Source organism: Phalacrocorax aristotelis, chromosome 12 (assembly GCF_949628215.1).
Source record: "Phalacrocorax aristotelis chromosome 12, bGulAri2.1, whole genome shotgun sequence".
NCBI classification, from domain to species: Eukaryota; Metazoa; Chordata; class Aves; order Suliformes; family Phalacrocoracidae; genus Phalacrocorax; species Phalacrocorax aristotelis.
Window position 1 is genome coordinate 613989 of NC_134287.1, and position 26297 is coordinate 640285.

Genomic DNA, 26297 nt, shown 5'->3' on the forward strand with positions numbered 1-26297 from the left:
GGTTTTTAACAAAAAAGAAGTGTTCCTACAGAGAGCCTGCCCTTGCCTCTATGCCTGGAGGCAGGTTGTGTGGGTGGTAAATAAAAGAAGAATATTTGTGAAAAGGGATTTCAAACATGTAATCTCTTGTTCTGCTGCTACTGTCCTTTTCTTCAAATGTCAAGCTGCTTTTCTGCAGCTCTGCTGCCATCATATACTGTATTAACGCATGTTTTTGTTTGCAAAAGTCCTTTACTATGCTAAAAATGATGCCAAGGAATGAAGCTATGTATTTGTTCTTTGAAAAGTGCTAGGATCAGGGAAGTCAGATCTGCTACCAGCACATGTGAAATATGCTATCAGAAAGGACCGTGTGTAGCTGCTTATGATGAAAAAGAGAGCATGTGTTTGATGTCATCCGCATTTTATTTGGAAGGTTCAGTTGCACTCTTGCTCCACGTGCTCCCAGGTCTCAACCATGGGGACTAGCTGCAAAAAGCCACAATAGGCTCGAATTTGTGTTCTAGGAAGTCGGTGGAATCTGTTGACTCATTTAGGTTTGCTTTTTGCTTCCCTGCCAACAAGAGTTTTCCAGCTCTGTCATCTTACTAATAATTCTTTTGGCCCTGGGAAAAGCCTGATGCTCTGCCTGCAGCTATATAAGGGCATGCAGATTGCCTGGCCCTCCATGTCAGCTCACAACCTCTCCGTGGCTGGTGTGGTGCTCCCCAGACCTCCTGGGTACATGCCAGAAGCTTTTACTAATGATTGGCACGTTCCAAGTAATTTTGGCAAGTCAAGCCTGGCATTTGTCATGTTTTTACAACCTCTTTGGTGAGGCTGTTAGTTGAGTAATTAACTCTGTGTCTGGCTGGTGGAAGAGCAATGTGAGTCGGAGCAGTTGGGTGTGTTTTAGCCTTCAAAGCTCTGCAGTGAAACTGCTTGTGATGCACCTCTTGTTGCTGCTTCTGTGTGGCCAGAGTTGCCCTTTTGTTTTCCGTGGTTGTACGAAGAGACACCTGAAATGCAAGGAGCAGAGGGCCATGCGTGAAGGAATTACTCTGGGGTCTCTTGTCGTGAGGAAATTGTGACTAGCATTGCTGTTTGAGTTGGCAATGGGCCGCATGCGGCCCAAGTGCAGTTTTGCTTGCTGAAATCGTATGTCCATTAACGGATGGCTACTAAGAGCGACGGCTCGTGCTTAAATCAGGGGCACGTGCTTTGCAGCTATTGTAGCTAAAAGGCTGAAGGTACCTTTCTGGTAGTCTGAAAGCTCCTGTAGTTAGTCTCTAAACATTACTAAAATGTCTAAGACTCTGGGGAGGGTTGAAAGAGGAATTCTTTAGGTCTTTCATTTGTTTTTTAGCTCGCAAACTTTGTGTTGCGCAGGAACTTTTCTATCTTTGTGGGTTTAGTTGCTACTTTGATATCTTAGTCGTGTCCATCCCAGTGTTTGAAATGGGAATGTAAATGTGCCTCTCTGCTTTACACAACTTATTTACGCAGTTCCTGGCACACAAGATTAGACCCTTGTCATGGTTTTAGCTGGGATAGAGTTAATTTTCTTCACTGCAGCTGGCACAGTGCTGTGCTTTGAACTTAGCATGAAAACAATGCTGAGATAACACACAGATGTTTTGGCTGTTGCTGGGTAGGGCTTGTACTAGTCAAGGGCTTTTCCAGCTTCCCATGCTCTGCCAGGGGCACAAGAAGCCGGCAGGGGAGGGGGCACAGCCGAGAGAGCAGATTCAAACTGGCCAAAGGGATATTCCATATCATGTAACGTCATGCCCAGAACGTTAACTGGGAGGGACTGGCCGGGGGAAGGAGGCAGCAATCGCAGCTCAGGGACCGGCAGCGCCGGTCGGCGGGTGGTGAGCAGCTGTATCGCCTGTGTTTGTTTTTTTCCTTTTCCATTTTCTTATATTATCGTTACTGTTATTATTATCATAATCATTATTATTATTATTATTTTATTGTAATTATTAAACTGTGCTTATCTCAATCCACAAGTTCTTTTGCTCTTCCGATTCTCTCCCCCGTCCCACGGGGTGGGGGGAGTGAGCGAGCGAGCTGTTGAGTGGTGTTTATTTGCCAACTGAGGCTGAACCATGACAACCCTCATTTTCCAGCTCCAAATTTTCCCTTGAAGCTATGGTCCAGCTCCGCACGCAAAGCATTGATAGCAAAATCTAGGCTTTTGTGAACATGGTGTAATATAAACATTACGCCAAGCTTCTTGAAAAATGTTGTATTTCATAAATAGCTCTCCAGGTTCCTGCCTTAACTTGCATGGAGTTTCCTTCCTCCCTTTCCTTCCAATACCTCCCCATCCAAACTGGCATCAGAGAAGTTACTTTCTGATCTTGGGTCTTGGTTTCTGCCTGGATGAAACCGCAAATGCGTGGCTCATTTCCTGGCCCTGGGAGCTTTCTCTCCTGTAGTAAGGAAACAGCATGGAAATGTAAACTGCTAATGTGACAGAGTTTGTATATCCACATGCCTGCAATTAATTTGCCTGGCACTTTTTCCCAGGCTTGTTCGAGTGTCATGGTTTTGTCTTCTCTTTCTGTGCTGTTTGAGTGTTGCTCTCTGCTGGAGTCTCATTTGAAAGGATATGCATTAGAAACTCTATTCTAAAATAAATATTCATCAATTTAAGCAGGAGTCTCTGAGATCCTACGGGGCCGACGAAGCCTGCTAGCTTTCGCTGAAGACAGGGTGTGATTGCCCAGCAGGCTGTTGGACATCTAGCCCCGCCACCAGTGGAGAGGCAGGTCTGGCAGCTCTGCTAGTGTGGCCGTGCTCCGTGGCAGGGGTACAGCCTTACCGAGGGAAGCATGGAGGTGATTTTGTAGCTGGGGGTCCTCTCTCCAAAATTTGGAAAAAAATCCCCCAGAAAGCCACTACAACCCTACCCGTAGCAGCCTGCTGTGAACTGAAGGCACCTTTGCCAAGGCTGGGTTTGAGCTATCTACTCTGATGCCTGTTCCCTGCTTCATAGAAATAAGACGTGAAAACATATAGATGAGATACAACCGTGATGAGTCTAACCAATCCACACTACTGTCTGTGCCTTTTGCCCACACTTCCCAGCCTTTCAGAAACTTTTAGGTGCTGTTTTTCATTCCCTTGCCCCACTTCCATGAAAGCGCAGGCAGTGACAGCAGGAGCAGAGCCAGGAAAGCCTCGCCGCGAGCTGGGACCGTGGCAAGCCTAGCGATGACCGGGGGGCTGTGGGCTCCGCAGGCGGTGCGGTAGGACGGGCACGCACCCTGGAAGCCCTGCGAGGCAAAGCCAGGGAGGGCAAAGCCAGGGAGAGCAAAGCTGTCTCCTCTTTGCAGCTTTGCTGGGGCCATAAATGGGCTGCTGAGAGTGGCCGAAGGGCTTTGCTGCAGCTGTCGTGAAGACAAAGGGGAGCTTTATCCTCCCCGGCCTAGAGGGCCGACCGCGCGGGCTATTTAACCTTTCTGTTTGGATAACTTAAACTGGATTGTAAGTAAAGCCTGGAGTGACCTTGCCGCTTCCATTTATATCCAATGATGGATCAGAATGGCAGCAGACTGGGAAACAAACTCGTGCTTTTTGCCTTGCTGATAAATAAGGGAGAAAAATCTGGTCAAAAAAAACCCATTGGCCACAGTAGCTGGCTACAGCAGCGTCCCCTACAGTGAGGACCAACGTGCTGTGTCACCTCAAATGCACTCAGTGAGGGACAGTGGGACGAAAGCGAGTGCCCGGGGTGGGAGGAAGTTTCTGTTCTCTATTTGTATATTGGCCTGCTCTAAGCTTAGATTTGCAGTCTGAATAAGGCCTGTTGGAGCTTCTGAAATCTGATGATATTAAGCTGCTGCAAACAAAAATTTTGCCTCAGAAGCACTTAGATCAGTGAGAATTGGCATGGGGATGCCTCATGCTAGAAATCAGCTGAAGTGTTAAATGCTTTCTGAACTGTTCTTTCATGGCTAGCCAATGTCCACTTGCTTAGAGCCGGGCTGGCAGGGTATTTGATTTCCATATACTTTGCTGTGTCCTGTTTTTCCAGAGGAGATGAAATTTGGTCACACGTGATCTCCAAACACTTCTAAGAAATAAGTCTTTTCATCGGTCAATGGGTTGTTCCTTCCACAGTCTCCAAGTGCAAACTACAACCATCCTAGCAATGTCTGTGACACTGCCAGGCTTGATAGCTGTAATCTGGATAAAATCACTGGTTCCTCATGCACCTTAAAGTGTGGGTTGCCAGAAGCAAGGAGGGAACGGTTGTTTTATACTCACTTGGGGTAGATTGTGTATCCAGTAACAGCAGCTCCTGAGACAAGAAAATAATCAGCCTGGCATAGATCTGATGCCATGCAGCTGTTGCATTTGTATTTGCTAGTCTGTGTGTGCCCCACCTTGCCAGGCACCACGATTTGGGTGACGTAGGTTGTAGGTATCGGCACTGCAGTGGAGCCTGCGGGGTGCGATAGCCTGGGGTCAAAGGTTTGCTGTAACTGAACACTTGTAAAGGATGATGTCTGTGACCTGTGTTTTTGTACTTTCCTGTGAAAGGAGGTACAGCACAGCAGGCTTTAGGCTTCTTCTGTGTAAGGTCCAGAGTGCAGCAGATGCAATGACAGGTCAATAAGATTTCTACTCTTCCCTGAGTGAGAATGCTGCCTCCCGTTCTCCTCCCACTGAGCTACCCTCTGGGTGTAAGTCTTTAAATACTATTTATGCAGCAAACATCTGTGATATACATGTGCATCACAGTTAAGTTTGGGCTGTTGAAAAAATGTCCTGACATTGGAGGGCTTTTAAAGGAATGGTATAGACCAGGTTGAATTTATTGTGCATACCTCTATACCCTGTTTCTCTATCCTTGTCAGTTTTATAAGCCTGTTTTATTTAAAGTCTCTTTCTAGTTATCCAGTTAATTCTCAGTGGAAGCATTCCTGTTTTGCTAACTAAGTACTTAAATTGTAGCTGGCCCTGGGATCCACAAATATCTGGGAAGTACATCTATCTTCAGTTGCGTATTCTACAAAGGGCTCCTGTCAAAACAGGACATGGTTTTCAAAACTCATCCTAAGAGTTTTTCAGCCATCTGGCTGACGCATTATGCAATGTTTAGCGTTAAACAGCAGTTTTCATTCAGGACTACTGCAGTCACTCCTTCCCTACTATTAAAAAGTTTGGGAAAAGTGACATCGTTTAGTCCATCTGAGGTGCTAACTACTGTCTGTGCCTCTGACAAATGTAGGTAGCATGTTTCCCGTAAAGTATCTCAAGCAAATCTAAGCACTCTACTTCTTCCTCACTGCTTGTTTGTCTGTTGTTCTTTGGGACATAGCAAAACTCCAGAATGATGGTGGTAAAAGAGGTTGGTTTTGGTCACAGATCTTGACTTGTGTTTCAGGCTTCTCTGAGTAACTGGGTCAGACCACAGAGGAGCAAAGGTTATGCAGACTTTCTCTTGGATACGTTATGTCATCTCGGTTCTTACTCCCATTGCAGCCTTGGACCCTTCCCCTCCCCCCCCCCCCAATTCCCAAAAGCTTCTGTTTGTTCAGTATGGACACCGCTGTATAAATAAGAAAATTACAGAGGCTCAAACCAAAAAATATTTATAGCTTTCCAAGGCAGCACAATTTCAAGAGCAACATATTGTCTGTATAGTCAATACAGAAAAGAATCGTTCCTCTTCCTGGCTACCCACAGAAGCTGAAACACACAGTCTGAATTGTCCCACTTAATTACAGGATCTGCATCTAAGGGACATCTGCAGCTTCTGCTGTTTGGGTGACCCCCAACTCTACTGCCTGGGTTGCAGCCCGTGCTGCTTGTGTTGCCAGCAGAGCCCCAAAGAATAAGCCAGGACAGTCACTGCTGAGATACTGTCTTTCTCCAAGGACCTCATACAGCATAACTAAGTCATCCAAGTTATGTGCCTAAAATGAGGCTGTCTAGCTTTCTCCTGATGTGAATAGTGCTATGTACAAAAGACTAGGGAAATGTTTTCAGGTGAAGAACTACAAGTTTTTAATGGCAGTAATGATACTCAGATGAAAGTAGATTAACTATTAAAAATCTGTGTGTTGCAGAACAGAGTCAAAAGTCTGGTCACCACTTGTAAATGAGGAGGGGAAGACGCATCCTTATAAGATGAATCTGGCCTCTCAGCCGCAGGTAAGTGATGGAGTGCCTGCATGCTTTTGTTCCCACTTACTCCTGTCCGACTTTGGAGCGGTTTCTGGCCTGACCCTCCAAGGAGCTGAGCGTGTGTCGCTCCGTTGGTAGCACTGGGGATAGTGCGTGCCCCATACCTCCTAGAAACCACGTGGACCTTGGAAGCCTTCAGAGACAGGCTCCTTCCCTCGAGGGAAGCCTACTGCTGTGGAGAGCTAGTCGGATCCCTTGCCAGGGGTAAGCTGCTTGGATCAGAGGCGTCGTCTCCTGTCATCTGCACGCTCGCACTTACTGTAGGGCACAGAAGGCACTGCAGAGGTGTGGCTCAATAAATCATCAGTACCGTTGCTAAGCCTGTTGATTTTCATGGCTAAGCGAGGAGGAAAATGGTTCATTCTTAGCGTTTTCTGTTGGGGATTTTTGTTGTTTTGTCTTTTACTAGCAGTCTAGCTGTGAAGAAAGTGGAAGAGAAACACACCAGCCTTTTATATTTTCATCTGTGGGACAGATCTTGCAGCCTCTGTCTAGGAGGTTTTGTAACCTTTTGGCAGCCTTGCTTCATTGGTCTGCTGCCTCTGTCCAGTAAATGTGGTAATAACAATGACCTGTGCAAGGATATTTATTGCCTTTGCTAGGTTTAGAGGATTGCACTGCACAAATCAACAATAACTGCGCTAAAATCAGTCGCATGTCTCCAATTTTGGATTTTCACTGGGCAGTGACATGGATTCTGACCCTAGCTCACATCCCGTGAGAGTGTTTCTAGCAAAATGAGATAAAACTAGCTTGACTCTGCAAGTGATTAAGTGCTAATATGTGTGTTTGGATTGGAAAGGACCTGAATCTAAAGTAGCACATGTGCAGCAACAGTCTGCCCACACCTTGGCCTGGGATCTGTCCGTGTTCCCTCTCATGCCAAGCTGCTGTGTGTTGCTTGGCTTGAGAACACAACGCGACACTCTCTAGGTATGTCCTAGCTCAGCCAAGCCACAGCGTGAGACTGAGCCGTTTGGGCGGGGGCCGTGCAGTGACACCTGCCTGTGACACTGCTGAGCTGAGACCCGGTCTGTGTCTTCCGCTGCCTGAGCTCTGGAGATGTGCTGCTGCAAGCCTTGCGCCCTGGGGGCTATCCCTTGCTGGGGAGAGGGGCAGAGTGTGCACTGAGGCTTTGCTGCAGGGCTGCAGAGGACTGTTGTTTAATTCAGTAGGAGACCTGATTGTGGAGCCCAAGTCCCTAACCCAGCCATTAACTGGCGTTCAGCTGAATGCCCCAGAATTAAACACAGGGCACTGCACATGCCAGACAGGACTTTAACATAGCTCACTAGGCTCAGTTAGCCACAGCAAGAAACCTGCGGCTGTAGCCCCCCGTCACTAGCCACACTTTACCCCCCAGCCCAGCCTGGGAGACTGAACAGATCAACACTGATGCCACCTCTTACTTAAACTCATTTGCTCTGGCAGTTTTAACCCTGAACAACTGCTCTCCTTTAACCAGCTGCCCTCCGGAGTGTTTGCCTCTAAGTCAGCCCTGGACTGTTTCAGGGAGCCTCCTGCAACTCAGTAAGAAATGTGGGTGAGAGGGACTAACCTTAACTCTAGTCTTTGACTTACAAGTAATGTCTTGCTTTCTAAAATCCAAGTAAAGGGCATCACAACGTTCAGACTGTGCAGGATTCAGCAATAATTCTGGAGGTGGAGCACATCCCTTCCTAAACCCTAACCTTAGCCCTAGCCCTGCCTCTGGCTCTGGCCATTGCATAGATGTCCCTATGCTGCTGCTTTGCAAGTGCGGCACAACTGCATTTGTTGATACCAACATGTAACTGACTTCAGCAGGAGAATTGTTAAGAAACCAACTGTGGAGAGATTCACGTTACAAATCTTACCTCTGAGCAGTGATCCCTGTCTTAATCTTGCACTAGGAACCAGCTGTTGCTGAAAAATTAGGCTTTGACCCCTTGTGATGGCTGATACTAGAAGGGCTTTATTTCCTGGTGTAAAAGGGACATTCACGCTCTCACAGAAATCTTGCCTTTCTTCTTCCCTTCCTTAAAATGAAGAAATGAAGCCAATTAAGACATTTGAAGTGGCCTATGTGAGTGGCGCTTGCTGTTTTTCAGAGCATGGGACTTTCCTTTAAAGGGCTTTGCCCGCTTGCCTGTTCATATGTTCATAAGAGGAATTTAGCAGCATCAGGGAAGATGTAGGGTTCATGTCTCCAAACCACAAGCTCCCATAACCCTTCCAGCTTAATATCCTAGTTCACTGTGCCAAGGAAAAGTGTCACAAACACCAAGTTTTAAGGTGTGCGTTTGTTTGGGTTTTTGTTTTGGGTTTTGATTTTTCTTTAATACACACCCGTTTCCTTTTTCAGTAGCTGACTGCAGCAGGAGAGGTTTGTGGCGAGGTCTGTCTGCTTGGAGCGTGGTGCCAGCGAAGCGTGCTGGCTCCTGCCAGAGCCTTGGCAAGTATCGGCCAAGTCACTCTGGGGCTGCGTCTTTGCAGCATCACTGGCGATTTCAGCCAGGCCTGCTGCAAATTATCAGCAGCACAGTGCAGAAGGCGCTGTGCGTGTATACACTAGCGTGGCAAACTGCTATGAATTTTACCACAAAGATGCTGATCTCATTTTTCCAACAGGATTGGTACAAGTTGTGATTAGAGCCCAGTCTTCGAAGGCAGCGCTGTGTGAGCTGCTCAGGTTTTTTTTAACTCGCTCGCCAGTGAATACAATATATTTGCTTTCCTTGGCAACAGTCTCACTCAGAACACTTATTAATTCACTTACCAAAGCAAACAGGACATACTACGTCCTAATCCAGGGTCCTCTGAAGATGTTTTGGGCTGGTTTTGCACACAGCCCTTTGAACACAGAAATATAATCATACTTGTAAATAGACTTACCTCAGGGTCAGAAAGTATGCGTTCCAACATTTGCTGTAGAAATTGGATTGCAATTATTCAAATAAGTTTCCACCTTTCTTAAAATTAGGTAGTTTGATGTTGCCTCTCCTACCTTCAATATCTTAACTGAAGTGTTTCACAACACTTGAGTACCTTCTTTTCCTTTTCCCATTTTATTGGTGCAGTTAAATAACTAGATCTTTGCAAAAGATATTGCAAGAGAAATTGATTTTCATTTTGTCTCAAGAAGTGTATGAATGTCTCTTTATTTTAAGATCACTGCTTACACATTTTTTTACCCCATTTGAAAGAGACTTTTTATTTACCTCTGTAATCCTTTTGGAGGCTGATACTTGGTGAAATGCTGCATCGTCCTGCAGATGTATTTTCCCTTACTTGGAATGCAAGTTCAAGATATTTTTGTGTGCCTTTGGAAAATAAAAGGGCATTCCACAACCTCCCATGCATTGCTCAAAGTCCTGAAGCCCAAGACTGACTTCATTGTGTAAGCTGACCTTTGCCCATGAAAGAGCTACAGCTTTATTATTATTTCATTACCATTATCTTTATCCTTCTAAATTAATTTAAACTGAGGCAAGAGTGATGACAAAATCACATTTCATCAAAAGGTGCAGCAGCTTGTCGGTGGTGATGGCTCAGCAGCTGAGCCAGCTTCGTTTTGGGTATGACCATGGCAACATTAAGGGTAGGAAATGACAGAGTCGTCTTAGTATATTTATTCAATTATTTCACTTGCACTTATCACCCAGATCCTAAGGGTGATCACTCAGTGTTATTTTCCCATCAAGAGCTTTTCCTCACCACAGTGGGACAGATTAAAATGGCTGCCTCTCCCATCTGCTTAACTTTTCCTGAGAAAAGTGATCACAGCAAGACAGAACAAGTCACTTGGTGACTAAGGCAATTTTAATGCTTACGACACTGACCAGAGACCAGCACGGCTTTTAGACTCTGCCGTGCTCTCTGGTGACCTTGGGCCAGGCATGAAGCTCTGGACCCATGCGCTGGTGTGCGTGGCTGTATTGTCTCGTGGTAAAATGAACAGTAAAGCTCTTTATCCCTCAGACTGTGCTGCGTCTTGTCAGAGCTGGGCTCTGTGGGAGAAGGTTTGTCTTTCCCCCACCCCGTATTTGTGGGACACTGAGGTCAATGGGACCTAGGTCTCTGAGCTGAGTGAGCTCATGTGTGGAATGAGCTAAAAGAGACCAGCTTTGAGGGCGGTCCACAGCAGGACTGTCCAAAAAAGCTTGTCTAGCTCCCTGAAGGCCACATACCCCATTTGCATCGAGGCACAAGTATTAATGTCACTCCTCAAGAATGTCAGTTAAAACTCTTGGTTTGAGGTGGATAGCTCGGCTCTTCTTAACCACAGAAGATACGGACTTTCAAACATGATGTTTTGTATTGTTTTTAATGAGAAATTACCTCCCCACGCTAGCCAGGGGAGCTCTGGAGGTGAATTATGGTATTTGTGGGATGACGATGATAAACAGCCACTTCGGTCTTCCCAAGATTTCTTGAGAAAAGTGCCTGCCCTGTCCTCCTCATCCTCGCAGGGTGATGTCATTGTTTGTCTTGTGTATTTTGTCTCCTTGGATATGGTGGAGGCAGGGGCTATAGAAACTGGGTGTGTGTCTGGCTTGGCCTTTGATAAGGCCATGCGTGTGTGGGCAATGCATGAAGCAATAGGTATATAAAGTAACACCATTGCGTTTCAGATGAGGGAACTGCACTAGCGTATCACGACCTGCTGCTTTTGGTTAAAAGGCGTTACCACATGGATGTGGAATGTGTCGGGGACGCAGAGGAAGAGGATGTGGGAATCCAGCCTTGTTGTTTTACTCCCCTATGATTAAAAAAAACCCCAAACCCTTCCTAATTTCTAAATTGGGTTTCAAAGCATTGCAAAAGATCTTTCCATAGCTGAAAAACCCCAAACAATAACAGGAGAGGTGAAAGTAAAGGCACTTCTAAATATTTGTGATCGCGGCTGATGAAGCATAGCATGGGGTAGAGTTTGCCATGAAGGTGTCTGTTTCTGAGCTGCGTGTTTGGCACGAGCAGCCTCCCCTCAGCATGCTGGCAGGGCACGAGCACGAGCACAGTCTGAGTTCCCCGGGTGGCTTTGCAAGGGTGAGGATGGGGCTAGGGAGTTTGGCTGCCCGTCTCTGCTCTCCTTCCCCACCCATGGGACCAGAGTGCTCTTGTTCACTGAGGTTTGGCCAGGAGCCCATTTTCTTAGAGCTGAGTAAACATTTATACTGAGAAATGTTTAATCTTATTTCCTCTTGGCGGGGCTCTCAAGGTGCGCAATCCAGGATTGCCTGCCCTGAGCCTCCAGGCTCTGACTTGTGATGCAAAAACATCCCGCATTTATGGAGCCTGGTGGAGCAGTGGGTTTTGCCGGCTCACTCAGCTGCTTTGGGGGCATGTGGGGACTTTCACTTCTCCCTGTGACTGCAGAGCCTGGGTATTAATTTTTTTTTTTTTTAATTTGTAGCATGAGGTTGGAGTGAATCCCCTGACTCTGAGAGTTGGAGCTTCAGCAAATAGCTGTGCTGGCCAGTCCCTAAATCACGATTCCACACCTGAAACTAGTTTTTGGTGACTTCAGGCAGCCCCCTGCTCTGTACTCAAACCTGCCTTTCCTCCAGGGGCTGAGGGAAAGTGGCCTGGGAGGGGGCAGGGGGCAGGCAAGGGAGCGGGGTGCTGTGGATGCTGTGGCAGCAGGGCAGTACAGCTTCTCTGAGTGATGCCCCAGCCCTGGCTGCTGCCTTCAGACTGCGCTATGGGGAGAGGAAAACCCCGCTCGGGGAGAGGCTGCCCAGCCTTTCACATCTTGCTTTAGTTTATTTAGCAAGTACAAAAAGTGTCCAGGTTTTCCCTGTTTCTGGTGGTGTTAAGGTCAGTGCAGCTCGGATGGACTTGGCCACGTCACTGCATGGCAGATGGGACCCGAGAGCCCACCCCCACCCCAGCCTGCCCCCAGCCTGCCCAAGGGCACCTGGGGCCATGGAGGCGTGCAGGTGGCTTTATGCCCCTGGTGCGCGGGGTGTGCCCCAGCTCAGCTGATGGAGGTGGCTCAGCCTGGGTTGTCCATCCATCGGTCTCGCTGACAGCCGGGAATTTCCCTGGAGCCCCGCGCTGCGGGGGCCAGGATGAGCAGGTCCCGTGGTGGCAGCCACGTCCACCTCTGGTACACGGCGAGGGGGAAGCAGCCACCCATGCCACCAGCCCCGGACATGGGGGCGAACTGCGGGGGTTGCACAGGCTGGGCTTCGGTGTTGCCAAGCATGGCCCGGCACGAGTGGGACGAAAGGGAGGAAGGGGCCATTGTTTTCCCAGATAATTCCCCATGACGCAGCCTGCAGCCGGAGCAGTAGGAAAGGCTGATCTGCTTCCTGCCTCGGCACAGGAACGTTTTTCCCTGTCCCTGCAGCCTGGCAATGCAGCTGGTGGCTCCCTGCCAGGCGAGACCGGGTAGCAGGGGAAGCCCCTTGACACCAAGCTGGAAGGGCTGCGGTGCAATGCCTGGAGGGCATGGCGGTGTCTGTGTCTGCTCCGGCACCAGAAGACCCACCCGGCAGGGGACCTGTGTGTTTGACCTGAAGCTGGAGCACTACAAACATTGCTTGTCCTTAGGAGTGGGAAGTAGGGTTCTTTTCTCTGGGATGGGGGGATTTGCCCTGGTGCCTGGAGGTCTCGGGAGTTTGTAGAGAGGAGGTAGTTTCAAGTAGAGAGGAGGCTGTTGGAGGAATGGCTTCTCCAGCAGTGGCTCCCTGAGTGGCCCGGCTCATGTTGGAAGTCAGTTTCTGCCCAACAGGGGTCTTTCAGAAGGTTGATCTATCAAACTAAATGTATAAACTGGAAGTGGATTAGTGGAACTGCAGCAATCTTTGTGGTCAGCCGTTGTCTTCTGGTTTACAGCATCCTCATGGTATGTGGCTTATTTTCCTCCTTGAAAGTCCACTTCATTTTGAAAGCAAAGCAAGATGAGCCCTCTCTGACTTCAGAAGCAGCACCCTGGCAGAGAAGTTCATGCAGCTGCTAATCCATTTTAGCTTGGGCTAGCCGCTCCACCAGCACCTCTGAAAACATAACTCAGCGAAGGAAGGAGGCTGGTATCTGTGCAGACAAAGTATTTTAACTATCACAGTATCGGTTTGTAGTTGCGAAATATTGCGCTTGAATAGCCTACCTGGAGGCCTGGGAGCTGGAGGCTTGGGAGCTTGGGAGCCTCAGACCGAAATAACTGCTGCTGGTACCCCTGCTCACTGCTGACTGCAGCCCACTGCAGACAGGGCCAGCATCAGGGGCCTAAGGCAGCACCATGGCTTGCAGGAAGGGTGAGGCAAGTGCTTCCAGATCTGCTCGCAGATACTAACCAAAGATGCCTCCAAAAAGATCTACTACTAGTCACACTTCTCTGTAGTACCCACAAAGAGCAGGTGATGCTCTGACTGGGTAAGAGCATGTCCTTGTGGCTTCTGCCAGTTCTTCCTTTGCAAACAGACCATTGCTTACTGCTCTTGCAGTCTGTGCCCCAGACAGGGATGCTGTTTAATGCTGCTTGCCCCCTTTTCCTTGCATTGGTCCTGGGAACACCCCAGCCTTGAGATGCTGCAAACCACAGGCGTCTCAACTGCATAAACCAGGCATTGCCCCCATGCATGTGTACATGTATAGCAGTGGTTTTGTACTAACATTTTTCACCTGCCTGCTGGTGGACAGGTTTTTGGGAGTGTCACGCTTCTGATTTTTTTTTTTCCCCAGTATTAAGTCAGAGGGTCTCACATAAACACAAGATTCCAGGAGCTGGGGCTTTAGCAAAACTGCTGCATAGCACAGGGCCTGGATTGGCAATTCTGGCAAATCCGTAGGTAAAAACATTTGACAGTGAGAACACGTTATCCTTTCGTCTTGGGATCATGAAAGCGCTTGTTCTTTGCAAATTCCTTCCACAGGTCGAGCAGAAAGAGCAGCCCGGTGTGACAGGAAGTGCTGGAGAATTTGCATTATCCAAATGCCTTTTATAACGTTACTGCTCATGTAACACTTACCCGTAGATTCTTGGGTTATACACCTTCTACGCTGTTCTCCAGATGGGATTTTTCTAACCAATTTGTCAGACACCACCTTCTGCAGCCGTATCTCTATTTAACCTGTTATAAATTCCATTATAGTCAGTGGACTTTATCCACATGAGAGCTACTACAGATGACCTGACACTTTTGAAAGTTTCATTTATGGTCTTGGATGTTGTCACACAGCAGAAACCCCACTTGGTTGCCAGAAGTAGGCCAAAATCTCCTATGTGGCGTCTGTGCCTGAGCATGCATTGCAGTTCTTCTTGGAGTCAAGGCACTAATGTGATTTTGGTCTCTCTTCTCCATCTCTGTCTATCTTCTCAACACTTGTAGGACCTTAAACATCCTTGAGGCCTCCACCACTGTCAAACTGATTTGAGCTTGGCTGACAGATTCAGCGGACTTTGGTGGGGGTGGGAACATGCCCAGTTGTGTGTGGAGTATGTAATTGAGACACCTTACATCCTTAAGAAACCAGAATTTAAAAAAAAATGCTCTAAATTACTTTCCCTTCTCTAATTCTTGGTTAATATACTTTGCAATACAGGTTGTGACATGATTTCAACTTTGAACCTATTTGACCTAGAAGTATAACCCCTTTTCCCTAAGGCTTCTGCCTCTGTCCTTCATTAAACCAACTATTTATGTGGACATCTGAAACCCTCTCCTACTTGTGGCCTCAGCATGGTGGGCTAACATGTGTATTTAATGCTGATATAAGATCACTGATACTTTTCCCCATGGTGTGATATACAGGCTGAAGTAATTTTTTTTTCCTCAAATCCACAGTTTCTGCCATGGGAAAGACCATTTTAATGAGCACTATTATGTGCTTTGAATGAGATGGCAACAAAAGGAGATTAGCTAATTACTCCAAGGTCTTTATTCCTTTGGTGTGTGGGAAAGCTTCATGGCTGACATCCCTGTGCATCGGCCAGAAAGCCATGGGAGAGCAGTCCTGCCACCCCGCACCCGAACATCTTGAGCTATCCCACTGGTTTCAGATGGCTTGTAACTCGCGAGTGCATTTGGATCCACGCCGCTCTTCTCTGAGGGAGCTTATGCTGTGCTTGATGCCGTAAATAGCATTTGAATGCCATGAAGCGAGATGACTCCCATCTGTCAGTCTGGGAATGCTAGCCAGTTCTTAAGGAAACCTGGGGACATAAAAGTGATTTAAAGAAAAATCTGTAGGGGAGTTGAGTCATCCTTGTTTATAGTGAGTGTTTGTGCTGTAACTATAGCTTTATCTAACAAATGCTGTGAGCTGTTCAAAGGGCGGTGAAGGCTCACTTCGTTGCTGTAGAAGTCAGCACCTGTATGGAGTGGGAGGGGGAACCAGTTGTGTTATTTATTGCTGGGAGCCACGGACCCAGCATGTTAAGAAGGGCCCCGTTTCATCCTGTGCCGTTGGGTATTAGCCCTGTAGTGAGGCCCTTCCCAGTCTCTACAGCTGGCTGAAACATTTCAAAACACACATTTTGGTGCCATCTTTTAGCCCTGGGTATTTCAGCCGCCTGTGTGAATGTTAGTCCCGTCTCCTGCCTGCTGTAGTGAGGCCCCACTGCGCTTACTCCTTGCTGTGGTAATCTTCTCTGGGGAGAAGCAGCCTTAAGGCTGCTACAGCCTGCTGAACTGGTGATGTGGCTCATCCTTTTCCCCATTTTTGTTAGCACTGCCTGTGATTCGGAAGAGCCTTACCTCATATCTTATTTACCTTGGGTTTGGCCCTTTCTTATTAAATTGCAACCAGTGTTTCTAAGTATCCGTTAATACCTCTGGAAGCCTCCAGTCTGCAGCAAACCCAGAACATCTGGGTGATATCTTATACTTCTGGCACCAAAGAGATCTCTGGCATTTAGCTGTCACTGTCTGTGGACAGTCTTTTGTATTAACAAGAGTAATCTTCCCGCCTTTATTGTGGGAATTTCTTGTCCAGAAATTCTGAACTTGTTTGTCAAAGGCAGCTGTGAACCTCAGTCTTGCTCCAGAGCATTTGTAGTAATGACAAAGCCATTCTTTTGGGTTGCCCTTATCTATGGAAAGCCAAACTTTCAGATATTGTTGAAGAGTGCTCCTCTTTCTGCCCCTCACCTTCAGTTCTCCATAGAAATTAGCCCTGCTTTCAGGAATTGCAAGGAATGCTTAAAATCTGTAGTCTTGCATGAGAAGGTTGGTCCTGTGCCTTACTGTAGGCTTGCAGGAGCTCCTAGGTGTGTGGCAGCTTGACCTAATAGCTCTGGCAGTGTTTCTGAGCTCTTAAGTTCCCGGCATGTCAACTCTAAGATGGCCTGAAGGTCAGCCTGGAGCCATCCAGGGTGGGGCCTGGGGCCCTCATGATGTGTGGAGGATGCTCACCTGCTTTGGTGGTCGTGGTCCTCAGCTGACACCACATGCAAAGGCTGCCATTGCCGCAGCTGCTCGCTCCAGGCTGCCCCATCACAGCCCACCTGCATGCCCGAGCACCTCTCATTTTTGCCTCTGCTCCTTTGCATGCAGGAAATAAGGCACATAGGAAGTGCACACAACCGGAGCGCGGTGCCCTTCACTGCTGCCACGGCTTCTGCCCCCAGAGTGATCACTGCTCAGTACAACAGCCCAGCAGGCCTCTACTCCTCAGAGAACATCCAGACCTTCAACAGTGCGGTGGAGTCAAAGACATCACCTGGGGCCCTGGAGCCTACCAAGCCGTAAGTATCCCCCGTGCCTCCCGTCCCTGCCCGGGCCCCCGGGGGAAGGCTCCAGGAGACATGAGTTCGCTGCGAGGATGCCAACTTGTTAACGCAGAAAGGCTCTCTTTCAGGCGAGGGAAGGAGCAGAGGCATGGATGCGGATGTGGTTCCCAGGGGCAGGGCCCGGAGGAGCGGGGAACATCTCATGAGATGCAGGAATGAAATTAATGCTGTTGTGCTTCTTTGTTTAGCAGAGACCGACGCAGTTTCCGCGTGCGTTCAGCATGACATACCAGCCGGCTGGTCCCAACAGGTGCCTGACAGCTTGTTATGAGCACTTTGTAACGTTAGTGTTTGTACTGGCTTTGCGGGCAGCGCTGGACGGGAAGGGTACCAGCTAGCGCAGGAAGCACACACATCCCCATTCCTGGCTGGCCTGGGGTTCAGAGACAGGCTCTGCCTTAGTGTGGATCTTTCTATTTTTTGTTATTGAACCTTGTTTTTCACAGGAGTTTTAAAAAAGTAGCTGAAACATTCATACCTGCATGAGCAATTTTATATATGACATTAGAAAGGGTCCGTACCTTAAAAGGGCCTGTTGATTTTTGTGGTTGTATCCGAGTATCATCAAAGACGTTACTTTATCGCAGAAGTCCAAAGTTTCTCTTTTTTCACTGGAAGCAATAAACCAGGAGCTTTCTGAAATCTTTCTGGCTGTGTTGGTCAAGTTGCTTAACTGCTCTAAGTCTCTGTCTAGCAGTACCAAACTGATGGGAAGACTGTGGCCACTTTTACGACAAAAGCTGCAAGACCAATGCTTTAGGTGATACTCTACTAAATTCCTGACTTGTGAATGTGGACACAGAAGTAACTTCAACCTCTGCTTTTGCAGGGTGCAGAGACCTGAGACTGTGGTTTAACACAAGCCAGAAAACTTGCCCCTGAGTGAAACCAGGTTCTTGCAGTGGCTGCCCTGTCAGCAGCATGGGCCCTTCTAGGCAGGGTACAGTGCTGCAGCTGGCGGATGAGCTGACAGATGTTTGCTTCTGGTAGACCTCAGCAGCCTCATTCAGGAGCTGAGCAAAGGCAGAGCAAGGACAAGGGAAAGCTGACTTTCTGTTAACCTGATGGGACCATCTGCCAGTCACATACCACCTGTGGTCTAGTCTGGAGTCCCCTCCAGGTGAGAGCACCCCCTGGAAGCCAGGTGTATTTGGCTGGAAAGTTATGGGTGATCCCTTTTTCTTGCAGGGATCAGCAAAGAAGTGGATTTCATCTAGTGCTGTGGCTCACTGTGCTCCTCCTAACAGGAGGGTCCATTGCCAGCCCTACTGTGTGTGGGGTTCATGGCATCCCTTTCATCTTTCCCTTGCTGAAACACAGCAAATTGCAAAGGAATGCTGGGGGGACTGCGGATGAGGCCTTCAATGCAAATACACTTTTGTTTACAGAGTCATAAAAAGCAAATGAATTGCTGCTGGTTTGCAATGAGAGCCAGGGGCCTCACCCTGCCAATACAAACCCACTGTGGTCTTCTCCGTTCACAAGCACAAGACATGTAGGTGCTCCCTTCACGCAGCCTTCCAGCTGCCTTTAAATTCCTGCCTGCCTGTTTTGCTGAGTTATTTGTACATGACTGACCTTGCTCTGGGTTTACCTGGCATTTATCTGCAACCCCATCCTTCGGCCAGCAGATACAGCCTATCTGAACCCGGCAGCCTAATCCTGCCGCTGCGCATGGTGACATGACACTGGGACCTGGTCCGTGGTCCACTCTTAGACGGAGTGTGATACAAATCTAGGGCTGTGGCACAGACAGGAAAAACAGCAAACATCTCCACTGGATTTGGTGTCGCAAAGCAGGCAGGGAGGGCAAGGAGATGCCCCACTGCTGAGCACATCTGCTTTGGGTTCAGAGGTGAGATTGCCCCTCGGTAGGGCACCCAGGCTAGCTCTGCGATGGGCAGCAGCGGTGGTGGCATTCCTTGGCTGGACAGTGGGACCATGAGTGTATACTCAGGTAGATAGTTCATAGTGAAACCCCTGCTGCCATGTCTTCGTTGCTTTTACAACCCCTACATTTGCTTATCAGTAGAGTGACTGCATTTTAGTTTTTGTGTGGACACACCTAGAGTGTGAGACCAGAGCCACAGTATTAGCCAGAAGCCTTTAATGTAAAGTCGTGTATTCAGTGGTGTGTTCTTCCAGCACAAGGAACAGACAGTATTCGGCAAATGCTTTTATTGCTTAGAGTATTTGGTTTAGCCCTTCATTAATTTTTTCCTTCTTTCCTTTCTTCCTCCTCTGCATTTTTCCCTCAATGCCACAATGTAAAACCCAAATGAATCCCCAAACAACCACATCTCAAACTGCCCGTGTGAACACGTGGGCTTGTAGCCACCCATCGCTGACGAGCACGATGCAGGCTCCCTTCGCCTCCGTCTATAACCCTGTGCAGGTGCAGACCTCTGAGCCACTGCAGCGGAGGCACAGCACCTCCTCCATCCCCAGTCAAGTTCGAGTGGGGCCCGAGCAGCTGAAGTGCGTGGCCCAGGTCTGCCCCAACAGCCCCGTGGAAGTGGAGGTGCCAGGACTCAAGGTGCTGCACATGCAGTTCAATTCCCCCCTGCAGCTCTATTCACAGAGCAACATCATGGATTCACTGCAGGGGCAGATCTCTTCCATTAGCCCCAGTTTCCCCAGGTAACCCGCCCGCTGCCTCTGCGGCCATCTTGGCACATCTGTTCATCCACATCTTGGTGTCCACGAGTGCCTTGTCCCTGTCTGTGGCTCACAGCGTTGACCGGTCACAAGGAAACAGCATTTACATTTCACCTTTCCAACATCAGTGCATGACTCTTCACAGGAGCTTTCTTTGCATCATGTCTGTGTCCAATGCCACGAGAAGCACCAAAACATCATTTCAGCCTGTCAGTGTGTCTGTTGCCCCCCACACCCCCCCAGAGCAGGGCCCTGACAGCAGCTGGTGGCTTTCCTGGAGGAGCCACCTGCAGCAGAGAGATTGTGCTGGCGGCGGGAGAGCGCTTTATCCTGAAAGCTGGTGTTTCTCCTGCACTGAAGTGACTTGTCGTTTGCGACTGGAAGGTGCTGGGCTGCATGCGTCCTTGTGCTTTTGTTTCGCCACTGGGCCATGGACGCGTGCTGGGCGTGTGTCATTTCGGGCTGAAGCAGGTCACCATGGGTCTCCGTCTTTGGCTGATAAGAGAGATGAGATAGGAGCAGCCTGGACAGGCACCAGGCCCGCAGAGGACCCAGCCTGTGTTCCCACCCCTGCCGGTTTGCCTGCATAAGTTGCTGCTCGTGGGGCTGCCTCTTTGCCCATAGGAGCAGAGGATGCTCGACATGCTGTGAGGTCTGCAGGACCTGCGGAGAGCCTCAGCATCACATGGGCTGGGTGCTCTTTGGTGTTTGCTTTGTGGCAGTTGGGAACCAGCTGGCCCGTGCCTCTGAATGACAGCACACAGGGTTTTACAGGGAACACTTCGATATCGAGGTGGGTGAAGCAGAAGGCATATTTAGCCATCTCGCAGGAGGGCTCCAATCAAGGCCAGATTGTTTCAGAAGATGTAAACCTTCAGCAGAGTTCCCCCACTATGTGACCAGCAGCTTGCAGCTGTGTGACGTGTGGTCCAGGGAGCTGGTCAGTCCCGTGGTCTCCGTGGGACAGAGTGAAAGTGCACAGCCAGATCTCATTGCGCCACAGCTGCTCACAGTCCTCTCCTGGGCCGAGCACCATGTGCTTCAAAGCAGGAAAGTTGGCATGCTCACCCGTGGACTCACGCAGCCAAGCTTTGCTGTGTGCCAGCAGCCAGGAGATAATGGGGGCTGCTGTGGATTTACTCCTGCCTTGTTACTGCAGCCAGTTACTTGCTGTAAGCCGCTGCTCTGGCTTGCAGTCAATACCATGCATGCCAGGAGTGGTCACGCTCTGCTGGCTGTGCCGGGCTGGACAGCTGGTAGCACTCACAAAGGAACTCCAGGCATCAGCAATTGTTTTCATTGCAAAAGTGAGTGCTAAAGGAACTGGGGCGTCCCATAGCCCAGCTTTGAGATCCTTGTAGATGTCACAAAACGCACTAGTATAACCTAGTAAAATGACATTGGTAAAAAATACACTGTGTTTTTTCTGAGGACACTGTGCAAGGCTGTGTTTTTATGGTTGGTATTACCATCTTCTTGCCAATTTTCAACGCTCAGGATCCAGTTTATTCAGTCAGTGTTGCAAGTTGCCCGTGGTAGAAGCAGTGAAATTCAGTAACAGTTGTGTGAGTCTCAAATCCAGTAAAGGTTGTCGGAGTTGTCCCCTACGAAGTTTCTGCATTGGTGAACGCCTGCACATGGGAAAGGACACCAGCTGCTGGTGACTGCTGCAAATAAAGTACCTGTGTAACAGGAGGTGCCATAAATCAGCCAACATAGGAGACTCGTCATCCTTCAGGCACAATTCCTGTGTCTGTGGCCTTGCCCGGTCAAAAGATGCACGTGCTTTTTGGTGGTGTTGGTTTTAGTTTAGGTGGTTGGTTTTTTTTCTTTAGACAAGCATAGCCTTCTGCCCTGCCAAGCTGAGGTTTTTCACTCTGCTGGTACAAATTCTAGGATTTGGGATTTTTTTTTTTTAATAGTCTTTCAGCAGTCTTGTATATGCAAGCATATCTACAGGGAGAGCTGATCTGTATGTTTTGCACACTGTCACAATGCATGGTTGAAATGGGACGGCTTTGTTTGACTTGAATGCTCTTTAAGATGATCTAGCTTTTGCTTTTTCAATGCATGTTAGTGAAACATTCTTAGAGTACATGGCAATGACAGGCTTCTTGCCTAATGTTTTTATGGGTGGATAGAGTGGTGGGAGTGTATGAGTTTACATAAGATGAATGTAATATGGAGCGTGGATTCATTTGGGATAACCTAGGATGTTTTCTGTGTAATAGAAGGCACATCATTATTTTATTTCGGATGAGAGGCTTCAGTAAATGAGATTCAGGCTTCAAGGGTTCAACTGCTTGCTTCCTGCTCCACTGAAAATTACTAAAGATGGAAATATTTTATGAAATTCTTTTTATGGAAATAGCATTTTAGAACACATGCAATGATTTTACCTCTGATGCTTGAAGAGTTTATTATGTAGAGTAAGGCCCAGATGACTCAATTGCACATTGGCGTGGAAAGTATGCAGTTGTCTCCTCAGGAAAAAGGATTTCCCTCTGCAGTTTAGTCTGAACTTCAGGATATTCGTGTACTTTCCAGGCAGTCGTAGGGTGCAGGGACAGTGAAACCTAATAGAGCGTTCACATTTATGAGGCTGCATTATGTAATTGAGCTGTCAGAGGAGACTAGTCATTTTTCCTTGTGTCATTTTTTCATTTTTCCAGAGGTGCTTTATTCCAGCCACAGGCACAAGGCAGGCAGGAACCTCCCGTGTCATTTAGTCTATCCCCTAGCCCAGCATTTGGTCAATTTAAACCATTGTTTTAAATCATTCCCAGCAGATACTTGTCCAGACTCTTTTAAAATCCTTTACTATTGCTCACCTGGCCATGGCAATCTCCTCTGGTATTTTGGTATCTGTCTGCCGGAAACCTTTTTACAAGGGATATTCTGAATAGCCTCCCGCAGTTTTAAGCCTGTAGTTTATCCTGCACCCACTGGATGTGGAGAACATCCTAGGAACTGCCTCCAGCTGCTTTTTCTTTTGCCTAAAGACCCTTCCAGTGGCACAGTGACCACCCTTTCAGCACTGTGAAAAGCTGCCCCTGCAGCACCTCGGGCTGAGGGTGCAAGTCCCCCGTGACATGAGTCGCAGCAGCAGTGCCTCGGGAGGCAGCTGAAAGGAGGGCTTGGGCTTAGTCTTGGCAGGCAGAAATCTCCTCTCCCCTTAACCTGCTCATTAACCTTAGTTAAATGATGTAAATGGGCTGTGGCTCAGAGTCTCCACCTATAAAATGGAAATAATAATACTCACTTGGAAACCAGATCAAATTATTGCCAGTCAGAGGATGCTTTTAGTTAGATCCTACAGCTGTTACTTTGTGAAGGTGGCCTTTAGGACTAATTCATAGTGTACTTGCAAAGATTTCTTTTTAATAGAATAAATTTTACTTAATTTGAGATTCACTGTGGTGTAAGGTAGTAGTCTAAGGTAGTTTATGCATGCGAGGAACGTGCACAGGCGTCACAGTGCCACGTGGGATTCCCACCCCAGCACAAGTTCTTTATTTTCCTATTAACATAGCGTGGATGTCCTGGGCAGGAAGTTTTAGTTTCTAGAGTATATAGTAATTGCAAAGCAGGAGGAGCACTTGGGGACTGGCTGGAGGTGGTCAGTGAGAGCCCGCTGACGGCAGTGCACACAGACAGCCCAGCGTGCCGATGCCACCTGGGCCGCAGCTGCCTGCACGAGCACAGCCGGCACCGCTGCAGTTTATGGCGTCCTGTTGTGCGTTCGTTTTGCACGTTCATTCATCAGTCCTGTGATGCAGTGTGAAAATTATGCTAGAGGGACTGGCTTTAGGTTTCATCCATTTAACAAGCGCGTTCCCTGTTCCTTCCTCAGTTTAGATCAGCATAACCAGCCCCCCGGCAGCATCGTCATAGACAGAGAATCTGAGGTTTACAAGATGCTCCAGGAGAATCAAGAGTCCAATGAGCCACCCAGACAATCTGCTTCCTTCCTCGTATTGCAAGAGATTTTGGAGTCAGAAGAGAAAGGTAAGCACTCCCTGCACACCTAATCTGAGTGAGCTGTTCCCTTTTGCCATTCCTTGGGCTGCGTTCAGTGTTTAAAAGTAACATCTAAAACGTTATTTTCCTTCCTTAGCTGGTGATTGTTCAAGGTAGTGTGTATAGATGGTTTCCACAGAAGCAGACCCTTTCACTAACTTTACTCCTAAATTTTCTTTCCTAGATTAGTTTCAGTGTTTATGGGGCCATATAATTGCTTACTCATAGAGTGAGCGCTCAAAAATAAACGCCTACAACATTTAGTTATCAGGAAGGAATTTTAAAAGTTGCAAAAACTCTACTTTCTGAAGTTTTGCCCCTTTAGGATAATATTCACTGATTAAAGACCATCTTAGATTCAGGACTTTGGTACCAGAAGATAGGGCTCTTCAGTGAGTCCTAAAGCTTCTGGCCTCCATCCCTCTACACAAGAAAAAGGATCCACTTCTGCAGCTGGATGTAAAAATATGGAAGCTGGGTTACAGTGAGCAGTTCATTGCTTTGAATCTGTGCAACTTTGCTCTGCTTGGCATTCTTCATGTGACATCTGGACTTGTGCAGTTCAGGGCTATAGACTTTAAGATAAAAAAAGCCAATTAACTTAGATGGAGGCCAAATCCTACTCTGTTCTCCCTTTGAATAAAACAAAATCAACAAATAAATAGGGAAAGAATTCCAAGAATGACTTTTTTTACCTTAGGCCATGTGAGACTTTGTCTTCTGTGATATTAGCTTGGCAGTGGAATGTTCAATTTCAGCCAACAAAAGCCTGCAGTTCCCCAGCTTTTCCCAACATTATTTGCCACAAAGGGAAACAGATCAGCCAAGTGCCGGTAGGTCTGAGGGATCTGTAAGGAAAGAGCAAGACGAAGAAAAGAAGGAAACAACAGGAAGAAAGAAACCAGGATCTTGGAGTCTGTAGCATGCTGTTAAAAATACCTACCTGAAAGCACCTTTTAAATATTGAGTGTTTCCAACTTGCCCTTCAGGGTTCAGCTCCTGCATGGAAGGGACTGGAGTAGCCGGGACTTCTCACACATCGAAGGTCCTCCCCCATGCTTAGTAGTGCTGAAGAAGATAAGAAGCAACGTCCTCTCTATTTTATCTGTCTTTGAAGATTTGCAGCATTATTGGGATTCTCTGGCACAAGGCTTGCCTGCCCGATCACAGGCCAGAATGGGCTGTGGCATTGCTCCACCATGAGCTGCTAATCGCCCGTGCGGAGCAGGGCTGGGGGTTACGCAGTCCCAAAGGAATGTCTGTCCCCAAGAGGACAGTGCCCCTGCACGCTGCACCGCTCAGCTGAACTCAGGCAGTACTGCTGCAGAGTCAGCGCATGTCCGCAGCGATAAACAGCAGATAAATAGCATGTTTGTTGGCTGCTGCTCCCAGCCTGTCTCCAGGCAATGGCTTGCGAGTAGCAGCAGGGAGCTAGCTCCTCAGCTGGGAGAAGTCCCTCAGCATCGCTGAGCTGCGCCTGCACATGGGGTCTGTGTGTGGGTGCTGGTGTGTGGAAGCACCATGGCTGGTCTGTGTTTAGACCTTACCCTGCACTCTTGGGGGGGGAAGTTTTGCAGGGCAGAGCAGGTTATGTTGCCTGTGGGTATTAAACTGACTCCTTTAGCGAGATTTAAAAACATGCTGTCAATGTTACTGATGGGAGCAAAGTGCTGTTTGGGGCAGAGGCAACAGGGAAGAGCCTGCAGATGTGATTGCTGCTGCTTGCTTCCCAGCAAGGGTCACTTGCAGTAACTCTGTCGGAGACCAGGTTCCTCCTGCTGTGTTTGGAGGGCGCATGGGCCGTTGCTCCCATTAGAGAGCTCACACTTCTCGACCAGCATCTCTGCACAGCGCTGCTTGCAAACCTCCGAGCTGAAGGCTGCCCCAGGGGCGAGGCAGTGCAGTGTCACCCACCCCACGGGCGAGCGGTGGCCTTAGGCCGCTCTCTGCACTCGGCTGGGTGACAGGGAGGTGCACAAAGTCCCTAGCTTTTCCCCTCAGCGCTTCTGTCAGTGGTGCTGCCCCGGACTGTGATGTGTCCCTGACCTTGCTGGTCTCCAGGGTGTGCCTTTGGAGACTTGGTCCTTCCCGTACACCAGGGACAACCAGTGCAGTGTGCTCTTGGCTTGCCACTAGTCAGAAGGGTTTTATCAGCACCCCTCCCAGTCTGAGGTGGCACGGGTCTGCCTATTGACTCCCTCTTTTTCTGGTGAAACATCGTGGGAGCCTCTGCAGCCCTCCTTCCCTTGGTGCCTGGTATTGAACCTCTTGCAAAAGTCATATAGATATGACTAGTCACATCAACAGTGTCATTTCGTAAGAGGCTCCTTTGTCACTGCAGATATTTAAAGGCTTGACTTGAATCATAGACTCATTAAGGTTGGAATCATTAAGGTTGGAAAAGACCCTTAAGATCATTGAGTCCAACCGCTAACCTATCACTGCCAAACCTATCCTACATCTAGGAACCACTGCTGTTGTAGGCATCCAGGTCAGCAGGTGTCTCCTGCGAGGACCTCTAGGACATCCCTGCCCCAGAGAGGCTACACTAGGGAGGTACCTCCTGGAGCATGCAACGCAGCAGCAGGAGAGCACAAGGTTATCCCCACTGTCCCAGGGCCCTGCCACAGCAAGGAATATGTTAACCAACTCTTCCAGGACTACTGGGGGAGCCAGCCCTCACCGTACACCAGACAGCAGGCTGGAAAAGGACTTCGAC

At 48.3% G+C, this 26297-nt stretch overlaps 1 protein-coding gene and 1 long non-coding RNA gene across 2 annotated transcripts in view; one reads left to right on the forward strand and one right to left on the reverse strand.

Annotated features, from left to right (window-relative positions):
- The window catches only part of PDLIM1 (PDZ and LIM domain 1), a 46354-nt gene that overhangs the window by 17325 nt on the left and 2732 nt on the right, over nt 1-26297 (forward strand). The window contains exons 3-5 of the mRNA XM_075107950.1: nt 6066-6150; nt 16665-16855; nt 23412-23566. Of these exons, the coding sequence (XP_074964051.1) occupies nt 6066-6150; nt 16665-16855; nt 23412-23566 (431 nt within the window). The remainder of the gene's footprint in view (nt 1-6065; nt 6151-16664; nt 16856-23411; nt 23567-26297) is intronic.
- On the reverse strand, nt 18724-24930 carry LOC142063799 (uncharacterized). The gene is made up of 3 exons (XR_012662900.1): nt 24522-24930; nt 24274-24426; nt 18724-23326 (listed from the first exon to the last, which is right to left on the reverse strand). It is a non-coding gene; the product is annotated as an uncharacterized LOC142063799 (long non-coding RNA).